The sequence below is a fragment of the Hemibagrus wyckioides genome, linkage group LG07, assembly GCF_019097595.1.
Source record: "Hemibagrus wyckioides isolate EC202008001 linkage group LG07, SWU_Hwy_1.0, whole genome shotgun sequence".
Taxonomy (NCBI): domain Eukaryota; kingdom Metazoa; phylum Chordata; class Actinopteri; order Siluriformes; family Bagridae; genus Hemibagrus; species Hemibagrus wyckioides.
The window spans coordinates 7,786,076-7,809,836 of NC_080716.1; the positions used below are offsets into that span (position 1 = coordinate 7,786,076).

At 39.9% G+C, this 23,761-nt stretch overlaps 1 protein-coding gene across 2 annotated transcripts in view; it reads left to right on the top strand.

Moving 5' to 3' along the window:
- The first annotated feature begins 598 nt into the window (after window positions 1-598).
- The window catches only part of eif2b3 (eukaryotic translation initiation factor 2B, subunit 3 gamma), a 37,521-nt gene continuing 14,358 nt past the window's right edge, over window positions 599-23,761 (top strand). Inside the window, exons 1-5 of one of the 2 annotated variants that reach the window (XM_058395721.1) lie at window positions 599-862; window positions 1,234-1,414; window positions 10,110-10,267; window positions 16,739-16,898; window positions 19,496-19,607. In XM_058395721.1, coding sequence (XP_058251704.1) covers window positions 1,261-1,414; window positions 10,110-10,267; window positions 16,739-16,898; window positions 19,496-19,607 — 584 coding nt within the window. In that variant the 5' untranslated portion in view covers window positions 599-862; window positions 1,234-1,260. The remainder of the gene's footprint in view (window positions 863-1,233; window positions 1,415-10,109; window positions 10,268-16,738; window positions 16,899-19,495; window positions 19,608-23,761) is intronic. The other variant, XM_058395720.1, reaches the window with a different exon arrangement.

Here is a 23,761-nt window from a genome sequence, read left to right on the forward strand (position 1 = left end):
AAAGACATTAAAGATGAGCTGCCATTTATTTATTTTTTGTGCTTCATAATGAGACTAATGATAAGAACAACACCAAAAAGCACAAAGCAACAAGTGAATTAAATTTAATTTAAATTTAATTTATTATTTATTTTAATTCTATACATTTTTCTTAATATTCATATTTCCTTTTCTTCCTTTTCTGAATTCATATAATAGTAATAATAAATCATTATATATATATATATATAAATAACAAATAACAACAGTAATAATTGTTAGTAATATATATATATATATATATATATATATATATATATATATATATATATATATATATATATATATATATATATGTGTGTGTGTGTGTGTGTGTGTGTGTGTGTGTGTGTTAATAATATTAATAATTGATAAAAAATGCTACATTATTGAGCATATAAATATAGTAAATATAGTTTTTTATTTTCTGATATTAGAAAGGGTTTCAAAATATATATTTAAGTTCAGTGTTATAAAAGGATATATACGATGGGTTCTGTTGAATTATTTTTGTCTTATGAATATAATACTTTGGTAAGAACGATCAAGGAACTAGGAACGAACGTTTCTGGTTGAAGTTTCCTTCAGGACTGTTTCAACGTAACGGCACGGGTGTCATCATGTTAGCTACCTGGCTAGCTAGTGAGATTCTCTGAAGCTGAAAAATTCCTTTAAGTTATTGTAGATCCTCAAACATTTGCTGAATATTTTCTAAATATTTAGTCATTGCCTCTCCGGGATTGTTTCCGTACACTTTGGAGTTATTCCATTGCAGCGGGAGATTGCCGTGAGCTGCTGCTGAATGCTAACAGCGCTGTAGTTCGCATGCGATATTGCTGAACAGGTATGTTAGCCGGCTAGCACACGTCTGATATTACATGCTCTAAATGATGGAGTCTAAAGTGATCGACGCTAGCTGAAGTGTGTCTGTTGTGTTCCTAAGATCAGTTTTTGTGCCGCATTTATTGACCTTTGAGAACGTGTCTCTTAAGTTGCTCAGCCACAGCGGTACTAGGTATATGACCTGATGACGTCATGTTAGAAAACTATTGAATTTTGTGACATGATGAATCATAAACATAAACAGATCGTACGGTGTTTACTGTTTTCTTTTTGTTGTTAACAAAAAAGGTTTATTTAATAAGCAAAATGTGTTCTATTTGAAAGACTTGTATAAATGAATGAATGAATGAATGAATGAATGAATGAATGAAGTGTGTATGTTCTCCTGCATGGCAGTGGATGAAGATGGAGCTGCAGGCAGTGCTAATGGCTGCTGGTGGTGGATCCCGCATGATGGACCTCACCTACAACACACCTAAACCTTTACTGCCAGTGGGCAACAAGCCGCTCATCTGGTACCCACTCAGCCTGCTGGAGAGAGCCGGCTTTGAAGGTAAACAAACAAATGCCTGTCAATGCACCATCATTACTAATACAGCATTGCTCCACGTTTTATTCCATTGCATTATCATAGCTTCATGGCTCTTTTCATTCCTACTAGTTTGTGATCTCAGACCAATACACTTTAACTCATCTTCTGTATACAGTATGTTAATACTCTATTATCTCTTACAGCACACATTCCCAAAACCTGGTCGTGGAGTACTCATGCATTTCATGTTCCCAGTACACCTGATTCACACCTGAACTACTCAGCTCATTACGTGAAGTGGGTGTGTTAGAGAAGGGAGAGCAGTAGAAGGTGTAGGACAGGGGTCCTCTGGGGTACCTCAAGACCTGGCTAGGGAACTTGTGTACTTTAGCATACTGTAGGAAAGAAAAAATATTTGTTGTACAGCAACAGCCATTGCACACTATTTGCTACACTATATTGCCAAAAGTTTTGGGACATCTGCCTTTACATGCACATGAATGTAATATGGACTTGGCGCGCTCTTTGCAGCTGTAACAGCTTCAACTCTTCTGGGAAAGCTTTCCACAAGGTTTAGGAGTGTGTTTATGGGAATTTTTGACCATTGCTCTTTGTGAGGTCAGGCACTGTTGGATGAGAAGGCCTGGCTCACAGTCTCTGCTCTAATTCACCCCAAAGGTATTCTGTCAGGTTGAGGTCAGGACTCTGTGCAGGCCAGTCAAGTTCCTCCGCAACAAAAACAAATCTCTTATCCTTATCTTTATGGTGTTTGCTTAGTGAGCAGTCATGTTAGAGCGGGAAGGGGTCATCCCCAAACTGTTCACACAAAGTTGGGAGCATGATGTCCAAAAGGTCTTGGTATGCTGAAGCATTACGAGTTCCTTTCACTGGAACCAAGCCCAACCCCTGAATTCAGTGTTTTCCAGGGGTGTCCCAAAACTTTTGGCAATATAGTGTATGCTTACAGGAGTTATCATTTAAGATAATAAGTAGGTGTGCCCTAATTCTATGGGAGAATTTTTGAATTTCCCACTCCAGCTCTCCTCTCCTCTGCCATTGCATGACAGGAAGATGAATGCTATCACATGCTCTCTCTGAGACACAGGATGCCAGCCACAGCGTCTTGTTGTACTGACACTCATGCAGTAACATGCACAAGAGGAAATCTGCCCTCTTCTGCATACACAAGCTCACAGATGCCTACAATTGATTGTGGTGAACCGGGGAGAAGAGTAAGTCCATCACTCCCACACAGAGCATTGGCATGGCTCGGTAATAGAGGCTGTAGCATCATCAAACTTCTGATCTGATGATGATGATGGTGTGATTGCTTTTCTTTTGCACAACCATAGCGTGCTAAATACATTTAAAAATGTTGCTTTATAGTGCTGATATCTGATGCATTACTGATCAAGCACATCTCTGCTGACTTTAAAAATTGTCATATGCTCCCGTGTTCGAAATAAGAAATATAAGGTGTGTTATTTATCTAAATACCATGAATCACAGACTCTCTCTCAGCTCTTTCACTCTGAGTTATGACTATTTATGTGTGCTGCTTCATTGCCGTGCTTTTACCTTGCTGTGATAGATGCCTTGTTTAGTTGTGGCTCACTCAGTTTATCTTGCGCTTGTTTCTGCGCACTGCATGGAAACAGCAGCTAAGTACATATGGAAATGTATATACAGTGTCGGCACACGGCCACTGTGACCCTGGATTTGGCTTTGAAGCACTGATGGATCAATGGAAAGACCTGAAGTTTTAAGTAAATAGTTTAAGGTGGCAAAATCTTTTGAGGCATCTAAACCAATCAGCCTTAACATTAAATCCACAGAGATGTGACATGAATAACATCGACTATCTCGTTACACTGGCACCTGTGGAGAGATGGGATTTATTAGGCTGCAAGTAAACAGTCAGTGCTCACAGCTGATGTCATACTAACCACAGACTGATCGAGAACACGGTTCTGTCTGTGTGAAATGTCGGGCCTTCTCGATCAGTAAGAGTTAGCAATATTATTTTATCAAGTAGCAAAATATATTTTCTGTTATTTTCTGTTCGTCAGAGTTCTCGTGTTGCTCTATGATGATGTCCCAGTGAACTTCGCGAATCAGGTCTCCTTTGGTAAAGTAAGGAACTGAGCAACGATTAACAGCAGCTGAATACCTACATACTCAGAAACTACACTGACCTATTTGTTCCTTAAGAGCACAGTGTCACCTAAATGAGGATGAGGTTCCCTTCTGAGCTTGGCTTCTCTCAAGGTTTCTTCCTCAGATCATCTCGGGGAGTTTTTCCTTGCCACCGTTGCAACTGCCTTGTTCATTAGGGATAAAATAGTTACTTAAATTTAAACTTAATAGTAATTTTTTCCCCCTCTATGTTTCTATACTACTGTAAAGCTGCTTTGAGACAATGTCCATTGTTAAAAGCGCTATAAAAATAAATTGAACTAAATTACTTAATTCTGGAAATACAGAAGCAAAGCAGATTATAGTGTATATCCTATAGTAATCAAAATGAATCACAGACGAAGCTGTGTGGACTAACTATACATACAAAAGGGCTGAACTTAAATAAGAACAGTTGAGAGCTCACTTAAAGACTTTTTATTGTCCCCATTATTATTATTTTTAGCAGCAAGGGGGTTCACATGACATTGATGGCCAATTCAAAACATAGTTTGGGCCTAGATTAGTCATCTTTGCAGGAATTAATGGCTTTTACACTCTGAAGGGTGTGACATATGGCGTGTATATTACAGCTGCCCACAAAACGGATAAAACGTCATGGTAGCTTTAAATTTTACGCAATCAGAAATATTATAAGTAGCCGCTAGGTCGCTGTACAAGAGACAGTACAAGAAAGGACTTGTTCTCTAACCAATTTGACAAACAGCATTAAACCGATTGAAAATATATCCAATGGAAAATATTTTCATTTGATTTTAAACCAGCGATAACAAATCTGTAAACGGCTAGCTGTTCCAACACTGCTTTACACTATATATATATATATATATATATATATATATATATATATATATATATATATATATATATATATATATATATATATATATATATAAATATATTGCTGATATTACTGCTGATTGTAATTCTAATATTAGACATCTAGAAATAACAGACATGAAACATAGGCTTTATGGGTTCTAGGGAATAAATGAGTCTGATACTGAAGAAGAGGGGGAAAGAACAACAAGTGAAGGATCTTTCACAATGCCTTAGCCAATCATCATTGTAGTTTGTTAAACGGAGGTGGTGCTGACAGAATAGACAAGTACCGTATATAAAGAATGTTTATAGAACACCCACCATGTGAAGTCAAATATTTGGTCTGTAATTTTAAAAGTCTTGCCTTAGGATGTATAGTGTGGCGCGTGATATATATAGTATTAGACAATTTAAGCAGCCCACACACTGTTATCATTTCACGTCTTAGACTGACATCCAGAAGTGAGTGGCAGACAAGTTTATACCCGTATATGTTCTGAGAGACTGTACGGTGCCGTCTGTGTGCTGTGCTAAAGTCAAGATTTCTTCCAGCCTCCGATTTTAACAGTTACTTTAATCACTAACAGCCGTTTGCAGAGTTGAGTAACGCACGCTTAATGAGGGATTAATACTGAAACCGTGCACTACAGCGTGCCTCGGACATAGCTACAGGCTTAAGCAGCGTGTGTGTGTGGGATGAAGTTCGTTAAAAACACAAGGTTGTCCAGACTACATGTGGTTGTGTAGCAGGTTGGCTTATTCGTCAGACCATAGACATCAAATTAAACAAAGTGTTATATCAGTATTCGTTTTTATGTTCATTATTATACCATGTTAATTATTGATTATAGTAATTCAGCAAAGCTGTGCATGTTGATTTAATTGGGTCAAATGTTTTACCTCCTATATTGCTTCCACATATAAGTCCAGATGTCGGTTAAATATCCTACACTCAGAGCCAGGGTGAATAGTTTTACAGTCGGCCAAATGAAATTCAGGGCTTGTGGCATCTCGTTTAGGATGTGTTCACATCCTCACACTAGTAATGTTCTCAACATGGCCTCATTTACTTCCCTCGTTAGTCTGATGTGCGATTCACCTTCGCCTTGAGTGGCCACCTGCAGCACAAGGGTATGATTATAACGTTCTCGTAGCAGGAGGCCCTGTTCAGTACAAGAGGCTCCATTTCAACACAAAATTGTCTTCTCTTCCAGTGTGTACAGTCAAAATAGTTAAATAAATGCTGCTTTTCACCTTCCTAGGCTCTGAAAGCTCCAGACGTACTGTGTTTGACTTTTAGATGGATTGTGTCCTTGTCTTAACCTGTGAAATTTTAAAGAAGCTCCTCTTTTTAGAATAAAAAAACATCTTTATAAGTGAAGAGAACATCGGTCTGAAGGAAGGGAGTGAAAATAAGTATTCTAAGGAAGGTAATGATGTACCGAAAGTTAAAAAATAGGATGTAAAATGATTTAGGTGTAATTTGTTCAATAAGTTGGACATTCTAGTAAGGACTGTTGGGTAAATGCAGAGGAAGTGGAAGCAGCATCACATCATAAAAACCCTACCTAGACAAAACTCAGCAGAAAAACCAGACTGTTGAGGGAAGCCACAGTGATACCAGCAGTCACTCTGAAGGGGTTAGTGATAAGTATAGTGGTGTGAGTGAGGTAAAGATGGACTAGACAACCATTTCTGGAGCTTCGCATAATTAAGAACTGGATGACAGGTTCTCTAGAACCTTTTTTCTTGCTGAAGAAGTGCCAGAAGTGAGCACGTGAGCGACCCATTGAAGATGTGATCAGACCAAGATAAAGATACTGCATTTTGGCAAGTTTCAGCGTGCTGTGTGGGGTGCAAACCAACTCAATTATCCTATTATGCTCTGGGGATGTTTTTCATTTTTAGTACTTCTTGTCAGCAATAATCAGGGGGATATTTCAACAGAACCTGCTCCAGTATTAAAATAAATAAATAAATAAAGCTTAGGAGAAACTTTCAGCATTTCAGCAGGACCGTGGTCCAAAACACAAGGATAAAGTTCAGATCTGAATCACACTGAGAATCTGTGATGCAATCAACAACAACAAAAAGATTTAATCAACCTGAATAACCAGGAGCAAATCTGACAGGAAGTATGAGTGTGAAACGTTGGTAGGGACGTACCCTGACGGATATTTGCTGCTTAGTGTGTTTAGAATGGTGAACATTGGTGACAACCTAAAGTGCACTTTTACAGTTATGTTCCTGAGTGCCTACAACCTCTGTTCTACTGTAGTGAAACATTTTGGACTGAAATTGCTGTAGCAACAAAGCGGACAATAGAGAGTAGCTTAGCCTCAATCTAGCTGGATAATACTATAATGATGATTACCTTCTTAAAACAGTGATTAGTATTTTACAGACCTGTGCCTGTATGTTAACTAATCTAAAGCCACTACTGCTGAAAGCTAATCTGAAAGGACCGAAAGGGAAATTTACTGTTTTTTTTTCCATTTGACTTTCACTGCGTAAACTGGTAGCTGAAAAGACTGCTCCAAGTTGACGAGTTGCTGGGGGGGGGTAATAGTTGTATGTGGTTAAAGCTATAATTGCAGCAAAAGGTGGTTCTACCAAGTACTAGTGTGAAAGGCTTGAATATTTACACAAGCCTCAGTTTATATATATATATATATATATATATATATATATATATATATATATATATATATATATATATATATATATATATATATATATATATATATATATATATATATATAAAATATACACACTACCAGTCAAAAGTTTGGACACACCTTTTAATTCAATGTTTTTTGTTTAGGGATTTATTTTCTACATTCTAGAACAATACTGGAGATTTCAAAACTATGAAATAACACACATGGACTTAAGTAATCCATATGTAATGACAAAAAACAACAGTCAGTTGTTATTTTAAGACACGAAGGTCAGGTTCTGGAATAGTTCTTGCAAGAACAGTATTGTCAAGTGCATTTGCAAAACCCATCAAGCACCATGATGAAACTGGCTCACATGAAGACTATCCCAGTAAAGCAAGACCAAAACTTACCTCTGCTGCAGAGGAGAAGTTCATTTAGAGTGACCAGCCTCAGAAATCACCAATTAACAGCACCTCAGATTAGAGCCGTTATGAAGGCTTTACAGAGCATCAGTAGCAGACATATGTCAATATCAACTGTTCAAACGAGATTATTGTGTATTTCGGCCGCCTTCAGCATTGTAGAAAGAAATAAACATCAGGAAAGACCATGGAATTAGAAGCCAAACTTTTGACTGGTAGTGTGTATATATATATATATATATATATATATATATATATATATATATATATATATATATATATATATATATATATATATATATATATATACATACACACACAAACAAATATACCAGATTTCGATTGTGAAATCTTACTTCGATCGTATCAGTGCAAAAAAAATACTGACTACAACAGTCTGTGTACATAGTGTTTGTAGTTCCGACAAATCGAATAATTTTGAAGAAGCTTGAATGGACACTACTGTATTTAGTTAAATGTTAATATGGTGTAAACTACACAAATACTTTTCATCAAACACGCGTTTACTGAAACGATTCACTCGTACTCAGTTTAAGTTGACATTGATTCATTGGGCAGATGTTGATACAGGACACAACTCAAGCCCATAGCTGAGCAGTCGATAGATCAGCGCATTGTTTTAGGGAGCAACAGCAACTCTGAAACCTAACCACTGCGACATCACTGCCGTTAAGAAACATCACCCAAAAACAGATCGAGATGCCATGAATAAAGAGGCTTCGGCTTTACTTTAAGGCGTGACGGATCTAATAGAGACCTTTTTGGGATACGTCATCTATATTGCAGCTGTCCACAAAATATAGCTTGTTCTTGTTTTATTCAATGAAGTAGCCAATGCTTATTTTTATTATTTTTCTAAGTTTCAGCAGAGAACATGTGTGGAACCTCCTACAAACTGGCAGGTTTAAATATCTATTGGCTAAACCCAGTTTAGAAAATGCTTTAAAATGGAAAAAAAAAACAGCATCAGATCCTGATGGTTTACGCTGGAAATAAACTGTGATGTTGACTCAGTCACTCAAACCTTCAAGAATTTCCTGATTTAATGTAGTATTGGAGACAGCCTTCACCAGGGGGAGTTCTGAAGAAAGTAATACAGAAGAAGAGGCAGAAGAGGAGAGGAGTGGAGCACCTGGTTATTCTCGAACTGACACCGACTCTCTTGATACCACTGTGTGATGATCCAGATCCTCTGCGTGACCCAGTTTACATGAACTAACCCTGAAAGCTCTGCTGTTATTTCAGTTTAATTCTCCACATATCATGATTTCTCCCTGGGATACTGCTCACTAATTGCAGAGCAGAAAGAAATTGCAGTTTCGGAGGGGGAAAAAAAAAAAAAACCTGTTTTTAAAGCCAAGTAGGGAGAAGGAGGCACACATGCTTGCGGACTGAGTTTTATGGTATTAATGATAATTAAATGTTTATTCTTTACACCTAGCTGATATTGACTAATCCTGCTGGTATGAAGTTTGTGGCCGTGGCCTTCTGCCTGGCCAGCAGCACAGTGTGTACCTTTATTTGTAGCACAGTACGTACTGTGAACAGCCAACAGCGCGGCCAGCGAAAGCCTGCGTTAGCGTTTACGCAGCACTAACTACAGTATGTAAGCAACTTTGCAAGAAAATGTTTGTGCACTTAAGCAAGATTCTAGGAAAAGCTTTACCACTTGGCCCAAGCACAGGGACTTCTGGCAAGTAATTAACAATGAACTTATTTGAAATGTGTCTGAAAATTTTTTCTAATTAGCTCCAATTCTGTCCACATGCGTCTTTCTTAAAGCTTAAACTTTACTCCGCACTATTAAACACGTTGATGGTAATAATATATCATTTTAATAATATACATCTTTCTTGCTTGTATTGCTTCTGGCATGATTCTATGTAGATGATGCTTATAATAAATATGATGTACAGTTAGTAACGCTTGTGTTCCAGGAGATGGCTAAAGCAACAGCTGTATCTGAACTTGGCACGAGTTAGTACTCCTCTGTTTAATTAAGGATCAGTGAAAGAAGGGTTGAATGGTATTAAAATAACATTTGGTTAAACGATGATAGGAGATGGTGTGAGGGAAGTTAGGGTGACTTTCAGCATTCTGAAATGCAAGTGTCAAAATAATAATAATAATAATAATAATATTGATAAACACAAGCTTTCAACATATAATTTTATGAGTTTGTATCTTGCAGATTTAATGATTTATAGAGTTATTTCAAACTCTACATTGCATATAGGTTTAGAACTGGGTACTTGGGTTTGCAACTTTTTTCCCAAGAGAACCAGAATTACTGAAGGCATGATTCAGGTTCCACCAGTATGGGTCTTAATGAATATGTAAGCTCACACATCATTAAAATGCAATTTCTCACATCCCTGGCTGGGCACATAAATCATCTGTTGCTTTTCTCTGATTTAGGTGCCAGTTAATCATATTTGCACTGATTTATTTGCTTCATTCATAGTAATAATTTTCACAGGTGAATTCCTGCAAGACGTGTTTGTAGACTTCGAGAACGTCTTGGTATCTGTGCTTTGAATTGTGCTCTAAATTTGCCATGGGTCTAATCATTAATGTTCCTCCCCGTCTCAGAGGTCATAGTGATCACCACGAAAGACGTGCAGAAAGCACTGAGCACCGAGCAGCGAGTGAAGCTGGACGTGAAGATGAAGCTGGACGTGGTGTGCATCCCGGAGGAAGCAGACATGGGGACAGCTGATGCCCTGCGACACATACAGCAGAAGATCAAGGCAAGACGATAATAACAACTATAATAATATTAATAATTCATAACGCCAATCATGAATCTGCTAATAGAAACCGTATCCCAATAAGACACCTACAGCTTCGACTTGGAATTAGTCTGTTTAATTAAAGGAATTAAACACTTGGGCTTGTGCTGTTGTAGGAGATTAATTAAAACCGGTGTCAGTTATGTTCCAAAAGCAGTGTTTTATTCCTCTTAGGTAACAGCAGTGTTCCAGTTTATTATTTATTAAAGAGTGATACTGATTCTGTTTATAGTTTCGTGTAATCTCTGGAGCAGATTAGTTCCTGTTTTTCTCTGCCTTGAAGTGCCCTCAGTCCTGGAGATCTGGAATAGAGCAGCAAAAAATGTTAGATAAACATGTCCTCTCTGGTACGGTTATTATTATTTAAGCTTATTTTAATCAGTTTGTGTGGAGTATGTGATATAGATATAAAGTCTTTTGACATTGTACTTATAAATATGACCAGGATGTATGTAAAGAGTGATGTGTATGAACGGAGATGACTGCGATGCAGTTCACTGCCTATTGTTCCCTGTAGAACTGCTGTTCCTGCTGCTTTCAGGTCGTCCTGCAGCTCTTTTCCAGTTGATGCTTTCTTCTCTCTTCCTTTTCTTATCAATGGTTTCACAGAAAGTGAAATTTTGCGTGGCACATCTGTCCAGGTGTGCCATCATGAACCTGTAGAATACATGGAACCTGACAGGGATGTTTAATCTCTGTAGTTTTTTGTTGTTTTTTGGTTTGTAGTGGTTGGTTAATAATGTTGTTCCTTAGATGTTTAGGAAGCTTCTTTACCTTCACTTGTTGTGTAAAAGTTTTCCAATACAATTTGTGCAAGAACTGTTTTTTATTTGGCAATACATGGCAATACAGTCCCTCAAAATGGCAAACGTTTTTGCCTGTCAGTTTCTATCAATTTATGAATATATACTTTACAAAGTCAAAAGACATAAAATAGACATAAGCACTGGAAGTATATAAATTTCCCCTCACTGCATTTGGAAAGTATGTCCAGCCCACACTGAACTCTGAGGAACTGTGTACATGCCTGAAGCGCACACTGAGTCGAAACCTCAGTCAGAAAGCCAGATCCTGGCTTAGATTCCTGGCGTTATGGCTTTTTATTATTTCTGCCATTTGTTCACGTTCTCAGAAATGGTTTAAATCCAATCTGATATGCTGTTATGTTTGATTTTGCATAAATCAGGCAAGACATTGCAGCACTAGTATTTAAAAAGTGCTTTTTTTGGATGGTATACCTTCAACAGAGAACAGGCCCATTGTTAATTCTAAGTATGGTGTTGAAGGAGTAGCCAGATGTAGAGCATAACAGTCTCTAGCGTTATCATTACACTCAGGATTTAGGCTTCAGAAGAATATACAACGTACACACTCCAGTAAATGCAGGCTTGGGAGGTGTGAATGTTACCCAGAATAGGTGTAGATGGGTATGAATGTGATGGGTTGTTGTGTGTGTGTGTGTGTGTGTGTGTGGCCTTCACCTGGCATCCACGTGACTGGCATGTGACACACGGACCTCTGTTACCCCATGATCCGTGACTACACAAGCCGCCTCATTTCACCTGCTGAAAACCTTCACAAACACATGGTTTCAGCAGCATCGAGCCTGCCTACTGAATCCTCAGACCTGGCGTCCACACATGTGACAGTTTCCACGTGAACAGCCGGGACAGGTGGTGTTGGCGTGTGCGGGTTACAGTCATGTGTTATGAGTTATTAGGGATTTAGAAGGTGTCATCACATCTGGGCTGGCCAGATTTTTCTCTCTCTTTTTCCCCCCTCTTCAAATTTCTCTGCTTTTGTCATTCCAGGATCAGGATAACATATCATTTACAGCCCATCTTGTGTATGTGTGTGTCCTAAGGTCCATTTCATTCCTCGCCGTGCATGGCTTCCATGAAAATGTGGGAGTTTGAGGGAGGGATGGTAAAAACATGTGCTCCTCACAGGAGATTAACTCCGCCATAATAAACCCTGATGCACTGGAAAGGGAACGTTCCAGAGGAGGGCCTGCTCTAGCACGCTAGGCCGCACAGATGCGTTTATTGCTAATCCCAGGGAGAAAAACGAGAGATTAAATGCATTGAGCGGCAGAGGCGTCCACTGCACGAACAGTCCGCTAAGTGTTGAGAGATGACAGCTGGCAGCAGGGGCTTCAAAATCCCTGTTTATTGTATGGACAATACACACAGCGTTCTCATCCTCCCTTAGCAAATAACACGCGCATAATGGTGGAATCTCACAGTGTCGTCGTTAAAGCACTCTTTCATTATCCAGTGTTTGGGTTCATAGTGACGCCTTAAGTCAATGTTTAGGCAGAAACGGAATAATCTTGTCTTATGGAGAATTCTGCCAGGTCTTGTCAGGAATGGGGCTAGAGGTTCGTGTCACACACACGATGCGTGTAGAGAAATGCAACTGGGAGGAAAAAAACGTTTCGGCTCATTTCTGGCTAAATCTCAGAGCTTGACGTTGATGTATAATGAGTTCTAACGTCGCTGACTGATATTTATGGATGTTTTTAGAATTTATTATTTTATGTTTACGGTTATAGATTTCTCAATTTCATACTTTGACCTGCCTGTGTTCTTTCACGTCCTTTAATCTGAGCAAGATTTATCCCTCGCCTAAACATCTAGATGATATTTAAAGATGGAAAAATGCTTTAAAAGTGGACCTTCACAGCGTGCAATCGCAACATTACGCAAGCACCAGTCAAGCGATCACGTGGCTTATCGCACTAATTCCAATACCCATAATGTTGTTATTGGCAGGTGATGTTTTCTTGAACACCTGGAGTTTCTTACGGTTTATTACAGTGTAATCAGTACTGTTGCCACAGACCAAACAAAACAGGATAGCAATTAAATCAGGAAGCCTAAATCTTCCTGGAACTTATTAACCGCTCGAATCCTCATAAGTCTCAAGATGTGTTGTTAAGCCTATCGATAAAAGATAGCACTAGTATTGAGTGTCAAACGTACATATTTGGAGCTCCAAGTGCCTTTTATATAGAGGAATAAATATTTGTGCCTTAGTTTATTAGTTGGATCAGTTTATATTAGTCATGGAGATTATTGCAAGTCATTCGTACGATTTTCCGGTTATTTCTCGTTTCACGTCGACCTGTTCTTTGCTGAGATTTGCAAAGTATTTAAAATTAAACCAAAATTCTTGGTCTGAGAATTCCCAAGTCTGGGTTCAAGGCCCACTTTCACTAGGTAATATTGTCATATTGCATTTGTTTAACAAGGCTGTGGCAGTGTATTGATATGATATGCCATGGTAAAAAAAATCTGAAATGCTTATATTGTTACCATTTTTTATTCCAATTCCAGTATTATCTGTAGCATGTCCTACTGGAAAAAAAAGAAGTGAGCTGAATACACTACTTCTGTGTTGTTTTGAATGTTGGGATATTTATAAGAAGTGAAATAGTTTCTCTAAGCTCATGCTGTTGCAGTGTCACAGATTAAATACCAAAAAAACATCAGATCATGTCCTCTAGTTATTACTCTGTGATTTTTACCATTTATATTCTTTCCCCTCCTACCGAGTCTGTGCTAGTCATTTTCACTCACTCGTGTTATAACATTCAAGTCAACACATAATACAAACTCTTTTTCCCCAGCATTGGTTTTGTCTGTTTTCCTCGCCGCCTCCTTCACTTGTGCTACGTTCCTCTTTCTCCACCCTCTTCCTCCCTCTCTTCCTCTCTCCTCTCCTTCTGGGTGGTCTCACCTGGCAGCGCCCCGGGCATGGGGGGTTTAGTCAGGCAGAACTACAGCAGTGTGTGGGTGGCCTGACCTCCTACCCCCTCTTTCCTCTCCTCTCCTCTACCCATCCCCCTCTTCTTGCTTCCCTCGCTCTCAGAGACGTGTTTTCCGAGCCTCACAGCGGTGTTCAGAGTTTGAATGTCTCTGGTTCCTGCTGCCTTGCATCCCCGTGACCAGGGCACAGCAGGGTAAAGGATGATGCACGCCTGCACATCCAGCCGTCCACCCTGCAGCGTGCGGGACACAGGCTCCCTCAGGCATTCGGCCAGTTGTCGCGGGGGGAAAAATAGTAGTGTAGCTATGCCGTGTTAAGTGGTCAGTTCTGCTGTGACATTGATGGAGTGGATTCGCATTTGTTGCATATTTGGGGGCATTTTAGCACACGTGTGCCGCTCCCGTGTGCAGATGTGATTGTATGTCATTTTTCACGTACACATTTTTTCCTCCTGTCGTTCAGCATTTTGAAATTGTTTTGAATTGAAATCTTTTTACGATCTTGTTGGAGGCTGCTTAAAGTCATGAACTTGGATTTTTCATTTGGATACCCTCAGTCCTCCATCACTAGTCTCTCTCTCTCTCTCTCTCTCTCTCTCACACACACACACACACACACACACACACACACACACATGCTAGCACATTTCTTCCAAAATGAAATTCAAAGACAAGAATGAACAATATGACTTATTATGTAAAAAGTAAAACACGAAGGAGGAGGCTGCAGTAATAAGAAAATAATGACAGGGTGATTATTTTCCCAGAGGAGCACAGCCCATAGAGTTTTTCCCCCTCTTATTTACCACAAAGAAATATTTTATAATAAAATGTATGCGATTTGTTGTATATTATCTGTGTACATTACCATACAGTACATATACAATACCTTTAATGAAGTAGAATGTCTGTAAGACAGCTTCTGTTATCATGTTCATTATAGCTGATATAAACCGTCATTCCCTCACCAGCCTCTCATTTCTCCCCTCTGTCAAGTGGCGTGGTGCCGTTCTGGTCTTCACAAAAATGACTGATTATTTTAGATCCTGTTATAATGAGCTGAGGTTCTGTATCCTGTTGCCACTAATCTGTTATATCATACAGCACACATGATACCATTACTATAACCCAGTGTTTACTGCAGTAAGCCACTGTCCACTTTTAAAATAAAGGCGTTGCCTATTGGATTTCCTTTTATTTTTTACTGATTTGTTTCTTATTCCACAAGAATGTTGTTTGTTCAGTCGTTTATTACTCAAGACTTCTGAATGAAGATTTAAAAACGAGTCCCTCTTGACCGTCATCATCACCTCGCCATGTGGAAGACTCGCATGAGACATATTGTAACGCTGCGAGAGCTTCTGCTGCACTGCTGTAGCTGTTAGGATGCTGACTCTAGCTCACGGCGAATAGTCAGGCTTCTGTCCATCTTTATCTGTTGAGCATGTGTCCTCAGGTCGGCCGTTTGCCCAGAGGGAGAGGGAAAGAAAGGAGGGAGAGAACCGGAGCTGGAGCGTCACGCCAGGGCCTCCCCAATGAGGCATGCAGCTCTCACAGAGCCAGGCGCTCTCTTACAGGCCCTTTTTTCGCCACTCGCGTTCCCCCGTTTATTTATCCACAGGCTCGAGATGGGCAGACCAGATGGGAACCAGACAACTTAAACAGAAACAATGGCAAAGGCGAGCAGGATTTATCGCCGGGTTCTCCTCCACGCCTGCGCTCGCTCACACACATATACAAATATGCACGCACAGATGAAGGCTAGGCCAGAGCAAAGTGTTTATGGAGGCAGCTCGACCCCCCGCTCCTTCGCTGCAGCTCCCACGTCATCCGCCGCCGTAATGTTATAAACCCGACTTTTGTTGTGACTGTCGTCAAGAGAAATACAGGGGGGCTTTTCATACAGCGAGGAGTCTTTATGAAGCATCAGAACTGGCGTGGAAGGATGCGTATGTGTACACGGAGCTGCTGAGCAGCGCCAGCGAGCGTCCGCTTGCTCTTAATGTATACTGTAATTGGAATTTAACTTTTACTTTGTACTTGTATATGTAGAACCTGACTCTTGAGCTCTGGACACGGCTCTTATCTGTATGGACCATGCTAGGACATTTATTCTCAACCCGTACACCAAATCTATGAATGTTTTCTGTTCAGAACCCCGAACGTTACGGAGAGCTCCAACATGGGTACCTCATGTAGTAGTTTTCGTCTCCTAAATCTGGGATAGTACAAGTCGACCCTATGAAGGTTTTCCATCAAGCACGCCAATATATTTTATAGTATACGGGTTCTTGACTCCAGTCCACTCCAGTTTTCCTATTGCTGACACACGATGGGCTTGATAATTAGACACTCAGCTGGATCTAATGTGTTGGCTGGAAGGAAAAGCTACAAATGTGCAAGCAGAGACGCAGCCCTGAAGATCAGTCTTGTAATAATAATTCCTTTAGGGAATTTTATTTCCATAGCTCTTGTTTACAGTACACAGCAGACATTAGTGCAGTTAATATATGGTACAAACCTAGAGCACACACTTTCATCTTACATGTTATTATACATTATTTTTAATAGTTATAATTTTCTCCAGGCTCCTGTTTTTCCCGTCACAGTTAAAATGACAGCCCTGTAACACACGCACTTTTCTGTTGTTTGCTTTCAGACGGACATCCTGGTGGTGAGCTGTGACCTGATTACGGACGTGGCGCTGCACGAGGTGGTGGATCTTTTCCGAGCCCACAATGCCACGCTTTCCATGCTCATGAGCAAAGTGCATGAATTCACAGAGACCGTTCCCGGTCAGAAAGGAAAGAAGAAAGCAGGTACTGTTACTCGTGCCATGCTGTAACGGTTAAACGCTTGCTAGTTTTAATGTTTCTAATCCATTATGTCTTCCTTTCTCTTTAAAGCTTTATTCAGATTAGATGTTATTTAATATCGTCCCAAATATTTTAGGGGGGTTTGTAGAAGACTATAGTAGCAAAGAATTTGCTTTAGCCAATCATTTTTGGATTTTCACTTTGCCAAGTAATAACTGATTTCAGTAAAACTTTAAAAAATAAAAAAAAAACCAGTGTCCAAACAACATACTCTGTTAGTCCGCTGTTGGATGCAAGTTTCTCAATCCAGACTTTTCCAATTATTTTGTCAATAAACGCAGCCAAGAACCACCAACTTTCACAGAAAGAAGTCATTAAGAAGCAGATGCCTTTTCCTCTGGTCTGTCAGCAAATGCTTCGTGATCACTCAGTGTTTAAAACAAGCCTATTTAATACGTTCACTGACTGAAGACTCTAAACTATTTTTTTTTTAACTCCAGTTACTATATCTTTATCCAAAACAATCATTAGGGCTTTTCTGACCCTGTTATCGTCATTCTAACCCCTACTTTGAGCCCTGGGTAGAGGAACAGTTCACAGGGTTAGTACTGCTTGATACCCTGGGTTATGAAACTCTTCCCTGAAGCACTGGTCAGTGATGCTTTTGTGAAGTCAGGAGGCTTAATACAGCCAGGGATTTACATGCTGACATTTTTTGTCGCTGATGTAAAAGCATGAGACAAGCCATTATTTAATCCGGTCGCGCTCTGTATTTATCCAATCACAGTTGTTGACGCCGCAAATAAGAAGATAAGGACCCAGGGTTTTAGGAATGTACAGTGTGTAACGTCAGATTATGAAGAGCCAGGATCAATTGGTCAAGTATGAGCAGTGTGAAACAACTTCACCCAGGATGCACAATCAGCCACGGTTAATTATTTCAAGTGTGAAAAGCCCTATTGTTGAAATCTATACTTACTGAAAAGTGCAGGGAGCCAGTCAGATCACAGCCTTTAGCATTCAGATCTACAGCCAGATTTCTGCAAATCAAATTAGATTAAAATGGACTTTAATAGAAAAGTTTACAAAATGCATCATACTAATAGGTTGCTAAACTCACCTCACCTGATCCTGCTCATGAATGACTTTCTTATTTTAAATTGTAATTGGTCAGACTGGATCTGAAACATTATATAGTTTCACTATGGTAAAACTGTGTTGTTACCAGAGGCATTATCTGGATGATTTATTATGATGGTATGAAGATTTGTTCATGGTTTGGTTCAGGATGCACCCTGTCCTGGCAAGTACAGTAGCGGCTTGAATGCGGTACAAGTCATTTGGCAGAGGGAACCCCCCCCCCCCCCCCCACAATTACTCTTATGAGTATTTTACCCGAGTCATTCCCGTGCCTAAACCCGAATCGTTCCAGATGTTCCGTTGCAAAACAGCAGGTTAATGGCTGGTCTGTTGCTGCGTTCACACATGCAGTGGTTTTATCGCTGCTACTCACCAGTCAGTAGGTGATCCTGTTACTGGTTGCCATAGAAATAACATTTATCAGTGGGTGGTGCAATAAAATTTCTTGAGGCTAAAAGGAAACGTTCTGGAGGGTGATTTTTTGTATAGATGGTATTCACAGTGTATATTTGTATCATATGATACTAGACAATGGAGAGGCAGTGTCTTTACTCTCGTGCACCACTGCACCAAGGCTAAATTTAAACTTTATCATGTTCCTGGATACTCCCACATCGAGTCACCAACATGTGTTGATGCTTATGAAGTCTCCAGCTCTTATTGAACATGAATGATCTTTGGTCGCTTTTTTAACAGAAGGTCGCTGTATGTGTGAACGGAGCATAAATCCGTCATAACCCGTGAAGGGCGGTGGTGGCTCAAGCGGTTAAGTATCTGGGTCGTTGACCGGAAGATCAGGGGTTCAAGCTCCAGCACTGCCAAGTTGCCACTGTTGGACCCTTGAGCAAGGCCCTTAACCCTCTCTGCTCCAGGGGCGCTGTATCATGGCTGACCCTGCGCTCTGACCCCAACCTCCAAGGATGGGATATGCAAAGACAGAATTTCACTGTGCTGTAATGTATATGTGACAAATAAAGGCTATTTCTATTTCTATTTCTATTAAAATCAGTTTAGTGTAAAAAAAAAATGTAATTGGTGATGTCAGGGGTTTGGGGTGGTTTAATAATAAAATAAAATTATTGACATGTCAATTCAACCTTTAATGGAGGTCAAAAAGAGGTATTTCAGTGTATAAAGCTGTAAAAATCAGTATAAATATTTCAAATCTGTTTTATTTGCAGTTGCTCTAGACTTCTTATTTATTTAAAAAATACCATCACACTCAGAGAAAACATCGGCCTGATGTTTTGCACAATTTTTTTTTTATTATTATTATTATTATCTCTGTTGATGTGAAACTTCACTGTTGCATGCACTGTGTGTACTGAAGTGCTGAAGGCTTGGCAGTGTGCACGTGATTATATACTGCTCTCCAAGCAGCGCTGGCACTGTGTGTGGAAAAAAACATAACGCTGAGTAGTGTATACAAAGTGTGAGTGTGTGTTGTTGTGTTGCATCAGGAGAGCAGCGGGACTTTGTGGGAGTGGACGGCACGGGGAAGCGGCTCCTCTTCATGGCTAACGAAGCGGACCTGGAGGAAGGGCTTGTCATCAGGAAGGCCATCATGCGCAAGTTAGTACCAGTGGTGATTTCAGCATCTGTTTTTTTTTTCCCCCTCACGTGATCATACATTTTAATAGAAACACCTCATTCACAGTGACTGTTGAATATGTGACAACATAATCAACATTTAAGACTATCAATAGACTGATTAAAGAAAGGAAAGTGCTGAGAGAGAGAGAGATGAAGACGAACACCGTAATCTATTTTAACAGTAAAATAATAATTCCTCCAAGGCCAGTATTGCCTTCTGTCCCAATATCACAACATTTGGTGGCATTTAGATGGAAATTTCGCTGATTCATATACTTAAAAGTTGCTCAAAATCTCCAGGTTACGCAGTTGCACTTGCCTATATAGTGTACAGATTTATAATCACACTCTCCGATATCTCCAAGATGAGGATGGCTTCCCTTTTAAGTCAAGGTTTCTTCCTCATATCGTCTCAGGAGGTTTTTCCTCATTGCCATCACCTGTGTACTCATTAGAGATAAATATACATTTATTTTCAACATTTTTATTTAGAATTTTTATATTCCTGGAAGGCTGCTTTGTGAGACAGCTCTATACAAATAAAACCTGGACTTTTTTCCCCCCCACCCTCTTGCAAATCCACTCTCGGGTAAACAAGCACAAAAGTTTAGAATTTGGAAAAGAAATTAACCCAAACACTATTTTATCGTGTTAGACAACACACTCCGCTCTGTGTTATTCACGTTGAACATTATTCGAGGCAAAATGTGAGCATGTCCACTTCCTGTAGCATGACGGAGGTTGTCCAGCTGAGTGCAGGTTGAGTACAGGAGTATTTCACCAGCAGGGGAGAGTGTAGACTGTTGCTTTTCAGCCACGCTCTAAGGCCCACCGATGAGTGTGGTGAGAATTATACCACCTACACCTACAGTAACACCCATCAGCAGTCAAAGCCGATTTTGCAGGAGCTCTAGTTTGAAATGGGGGAGCAGAACAAAACTTTGGGCCTCGCAGGACTCTGACCCTGTGTTTGTGTGGGACGGCTAATAAAAACAAGAGGCCTCCTCGGCTGCTGGCCCTTCACAAGAGCTGCCTGTTAAGCGGGGCCTCATCGGGGCCCACTTTTCCACCATGCCTCCCTCCCTGAGCCACTCTAAAGTCTTTCTCTCCTTTTCTTCTCTCTTTTCTTTGTTTTCTCTTTTCTTTGAGCGAGCGTTCCGTCTGTGGGTTTGAAGGAGAGCTGACGATTTGGACTTTTCTACAAAGGAAGGCCTACTCATCTAATGAACATGCGAATATTTGATTTACAAAGCGAGCTCTTGTGTTCTTAGGGAAAGCTATTCCGCTTCGAGCTTTTAGAAAAGAAACCCACAGAACGGATGCTCAGAGATTTTTCATATAGTATAGTCAATGCTTAGTAAATGTTGCTTAGTTATGTTGCATGATCTAGTTTAATCATGAATTAAGATCTGATGATCAGATCTCCTGTATTAGTCGATTCCTTGATGAGCTTGACTACTCGTCTAAAGGAAAAGCCAGCCTTATAAATAGGTTAAATAATTTATTCAGTTCAATTAATAAGTAATAGTTTTCTGTTGTAAATAGTTTTCTGTACTGCTGTTTGGACTAAGCTTGAACAGGGAGCTATTTTTTGCCCATGCCCAACATATCATCTTCTGCATTTTGTTGTATATTATAAAATGCATTGCTGAGGAAAGAACAATGTGTGTTTCATCGATCAAACGACCATCCTTCCGGAAACATCTGTCAGACGGGATAAGATTTCTGAATATCTGTTAATAATGTTACCACAGAACGTCTGTAGTAAAAAAAAAAATAATTATGATCGATTTGCAAGGAATAACCGATCTCTGAATAAATTGTATGAGATGTGAGTGTTTTTGTGGTTGACACATTGATGTAATTAATAAATAAATAAATCCATGCAAATTACACACACTTTGTTAGTACAATATTTGACAGTTTTTTCGATTTATTAGGCATGTTGCAGTCCAAGTTCATCACATGACCAAAACGTGTAAGCTTTACCTGTGCAAAGAACCCAGTAATATACCTAAACCCCTGGATTTGTCTCCTACAAGTCCTTAAAAATGTCCACTATATTTCATCTCAGCCTGTTTCAGTTTATAAACTAAAAAAAAAAAAAGATTGAGCACTTCCTGGATTGCCTTTAAACTAAAGATGAAGTGCTGAACCTCTTTCCTTAGCATATATATATATATATATATATATATATATATATAAGGAATCCTTACCAACATGTCAATTCGGACAGGATATATATATATAAAAAGGAGTTTTCCATCTTTCCAGATGTCAAAGGCCAGGCCGTGAAACATGACTGACATGATCGGTTCAGATTTGATTAAAGCCCTAAAGCTATGCTGTAAGGTAATTAATACACCACCCCACCCCACCCACACCTCCCTGTGTAAAACCAGTCCGTTCTAAATAGGACGTTAGTTTCAGTCTCGACAGCACAGTTTCACTCAAAACTCGACTGAGATAGATTACATGTGAATGGATTTGTAAGAAAAGCTTCCGTGACTAACTCTGTCTATCACACTAACTTTAACCAGACATAACTAGATTTTGATGGTGATTACTGCAGAGACTAGTATTGCCTTCAGGATGTACTAATACTCTGTTGTAAAGCACCTTTGTCTGGAGTCGTGAGGATCTTGCAAACTTGTGTAAATAATACAGCATGGAAATAATTCAGTCTTAGCCACTGTAATACCTCTGCATTAGGAGAGATGATGCAGCAGATGAATCCCCAAAAGGATGTAATTGCAACCGCCTGTCTGTGTGTGTGTGTCTGTCTGTTTGTCTGTCTGTCTGTGTCTGTGTGTATGTTTTTCTGTATGTGTGTGTGTCTGTCTGTCTTTGTTTGTCTTTGTCTGTGTGTGTGTGTCTGTTTGTCTATGTCTGGGTGTGTGTGTGTTATTAAAAAACTGAATGTTACTCTAAAATCACTTCCATGTAGTTCTCGAGTTCTGTTCTGCACCAACACCCTCAGCATGATTGACTGGCTTAACAAACCATGCAGTAATTTTCTTTGGCTGACATTTTGGATATTTGCCACATTGCCATGGACAACTTACTCACTTCATTCAATAATCAGGGCAGGAAAAGCCAGCTAAAGTCTCAGTGATAAATGTATTCAGTTTCCTGTTGTTAGCAGTAATGATACCGTTGATGATAAGCTTGTGCTAATTTGTACATTTGCAGAGTGAATCGCCTCTCATCATCCTCTCATTGTGAGTGTAATTGCTGTAACTATAACACATTTGGCACTGATTAATACTGACTTGTGAAAATCAGTCCCTGTGTTGAAACTTGCTGCCTTTTTAAAAAAGAAAAAGCTGGGAAGAGTTGTGAGATGTCTACACGAGTCGAACTCTGGCTCACTCGGTGTTTGTCCTGAGTCTGAGGCCTGTATATACATTACTCTGTCCCTTTATGTACCCAGACACATGTATATAGAAAACCGATCCATATGCCAAATGTCTCCTGCCAACTGTTTAAAAAAAAACACGTAGGCCACCATGCTATCAGGCATCTGAAGCGGGGACCCATGTAGCTACACCAACGAAGTTCATGATGTTAATCAGTTACGCAGTTATCCTCTTATACACTAGCCTTGTGTAGTCCTTCACGTGCTGAGCCCCCGGAGACCGAGAACACGCTGCACATGTGCTGTTAATTGACCCCTGAATTGATTTTACAGTTTGAGAATGTCTTACAGATTCCTCTCGTCTACACCCTTACTTTGCTTTCCGCCACAAATTGATGACAGGTGAGACGCAAGTCTCTCTCTCTCTCGCTCTCTCTCTCTCTCTCTTTCTCTCTCACACACACACACACCTACACTGTGAGTGCATGCACCCTACAAATCTCTAAGCGGAAATGTTTTTCAGCCCAGTCCCTCATGCCCGGAGTTCTTCTTTACAAGCACGCTGCCATGTGGCTCTGGACGACGCATTTCTCTCACGTCGGCGATGCTCATGAGCTCATCACGCTGCCATGTTACTCACCAAGACTTCAGAAAGCCGTTAAAGCCATTAGCCTGAGTCAGCTGCCAGCCTCAGGGCTTTTCCTGCCACTTCTGTCGCATCTGGACAGAGCAGAGAGGAAACACAGGGGCTGGAGTGGAATGAGTCACAGGCCTG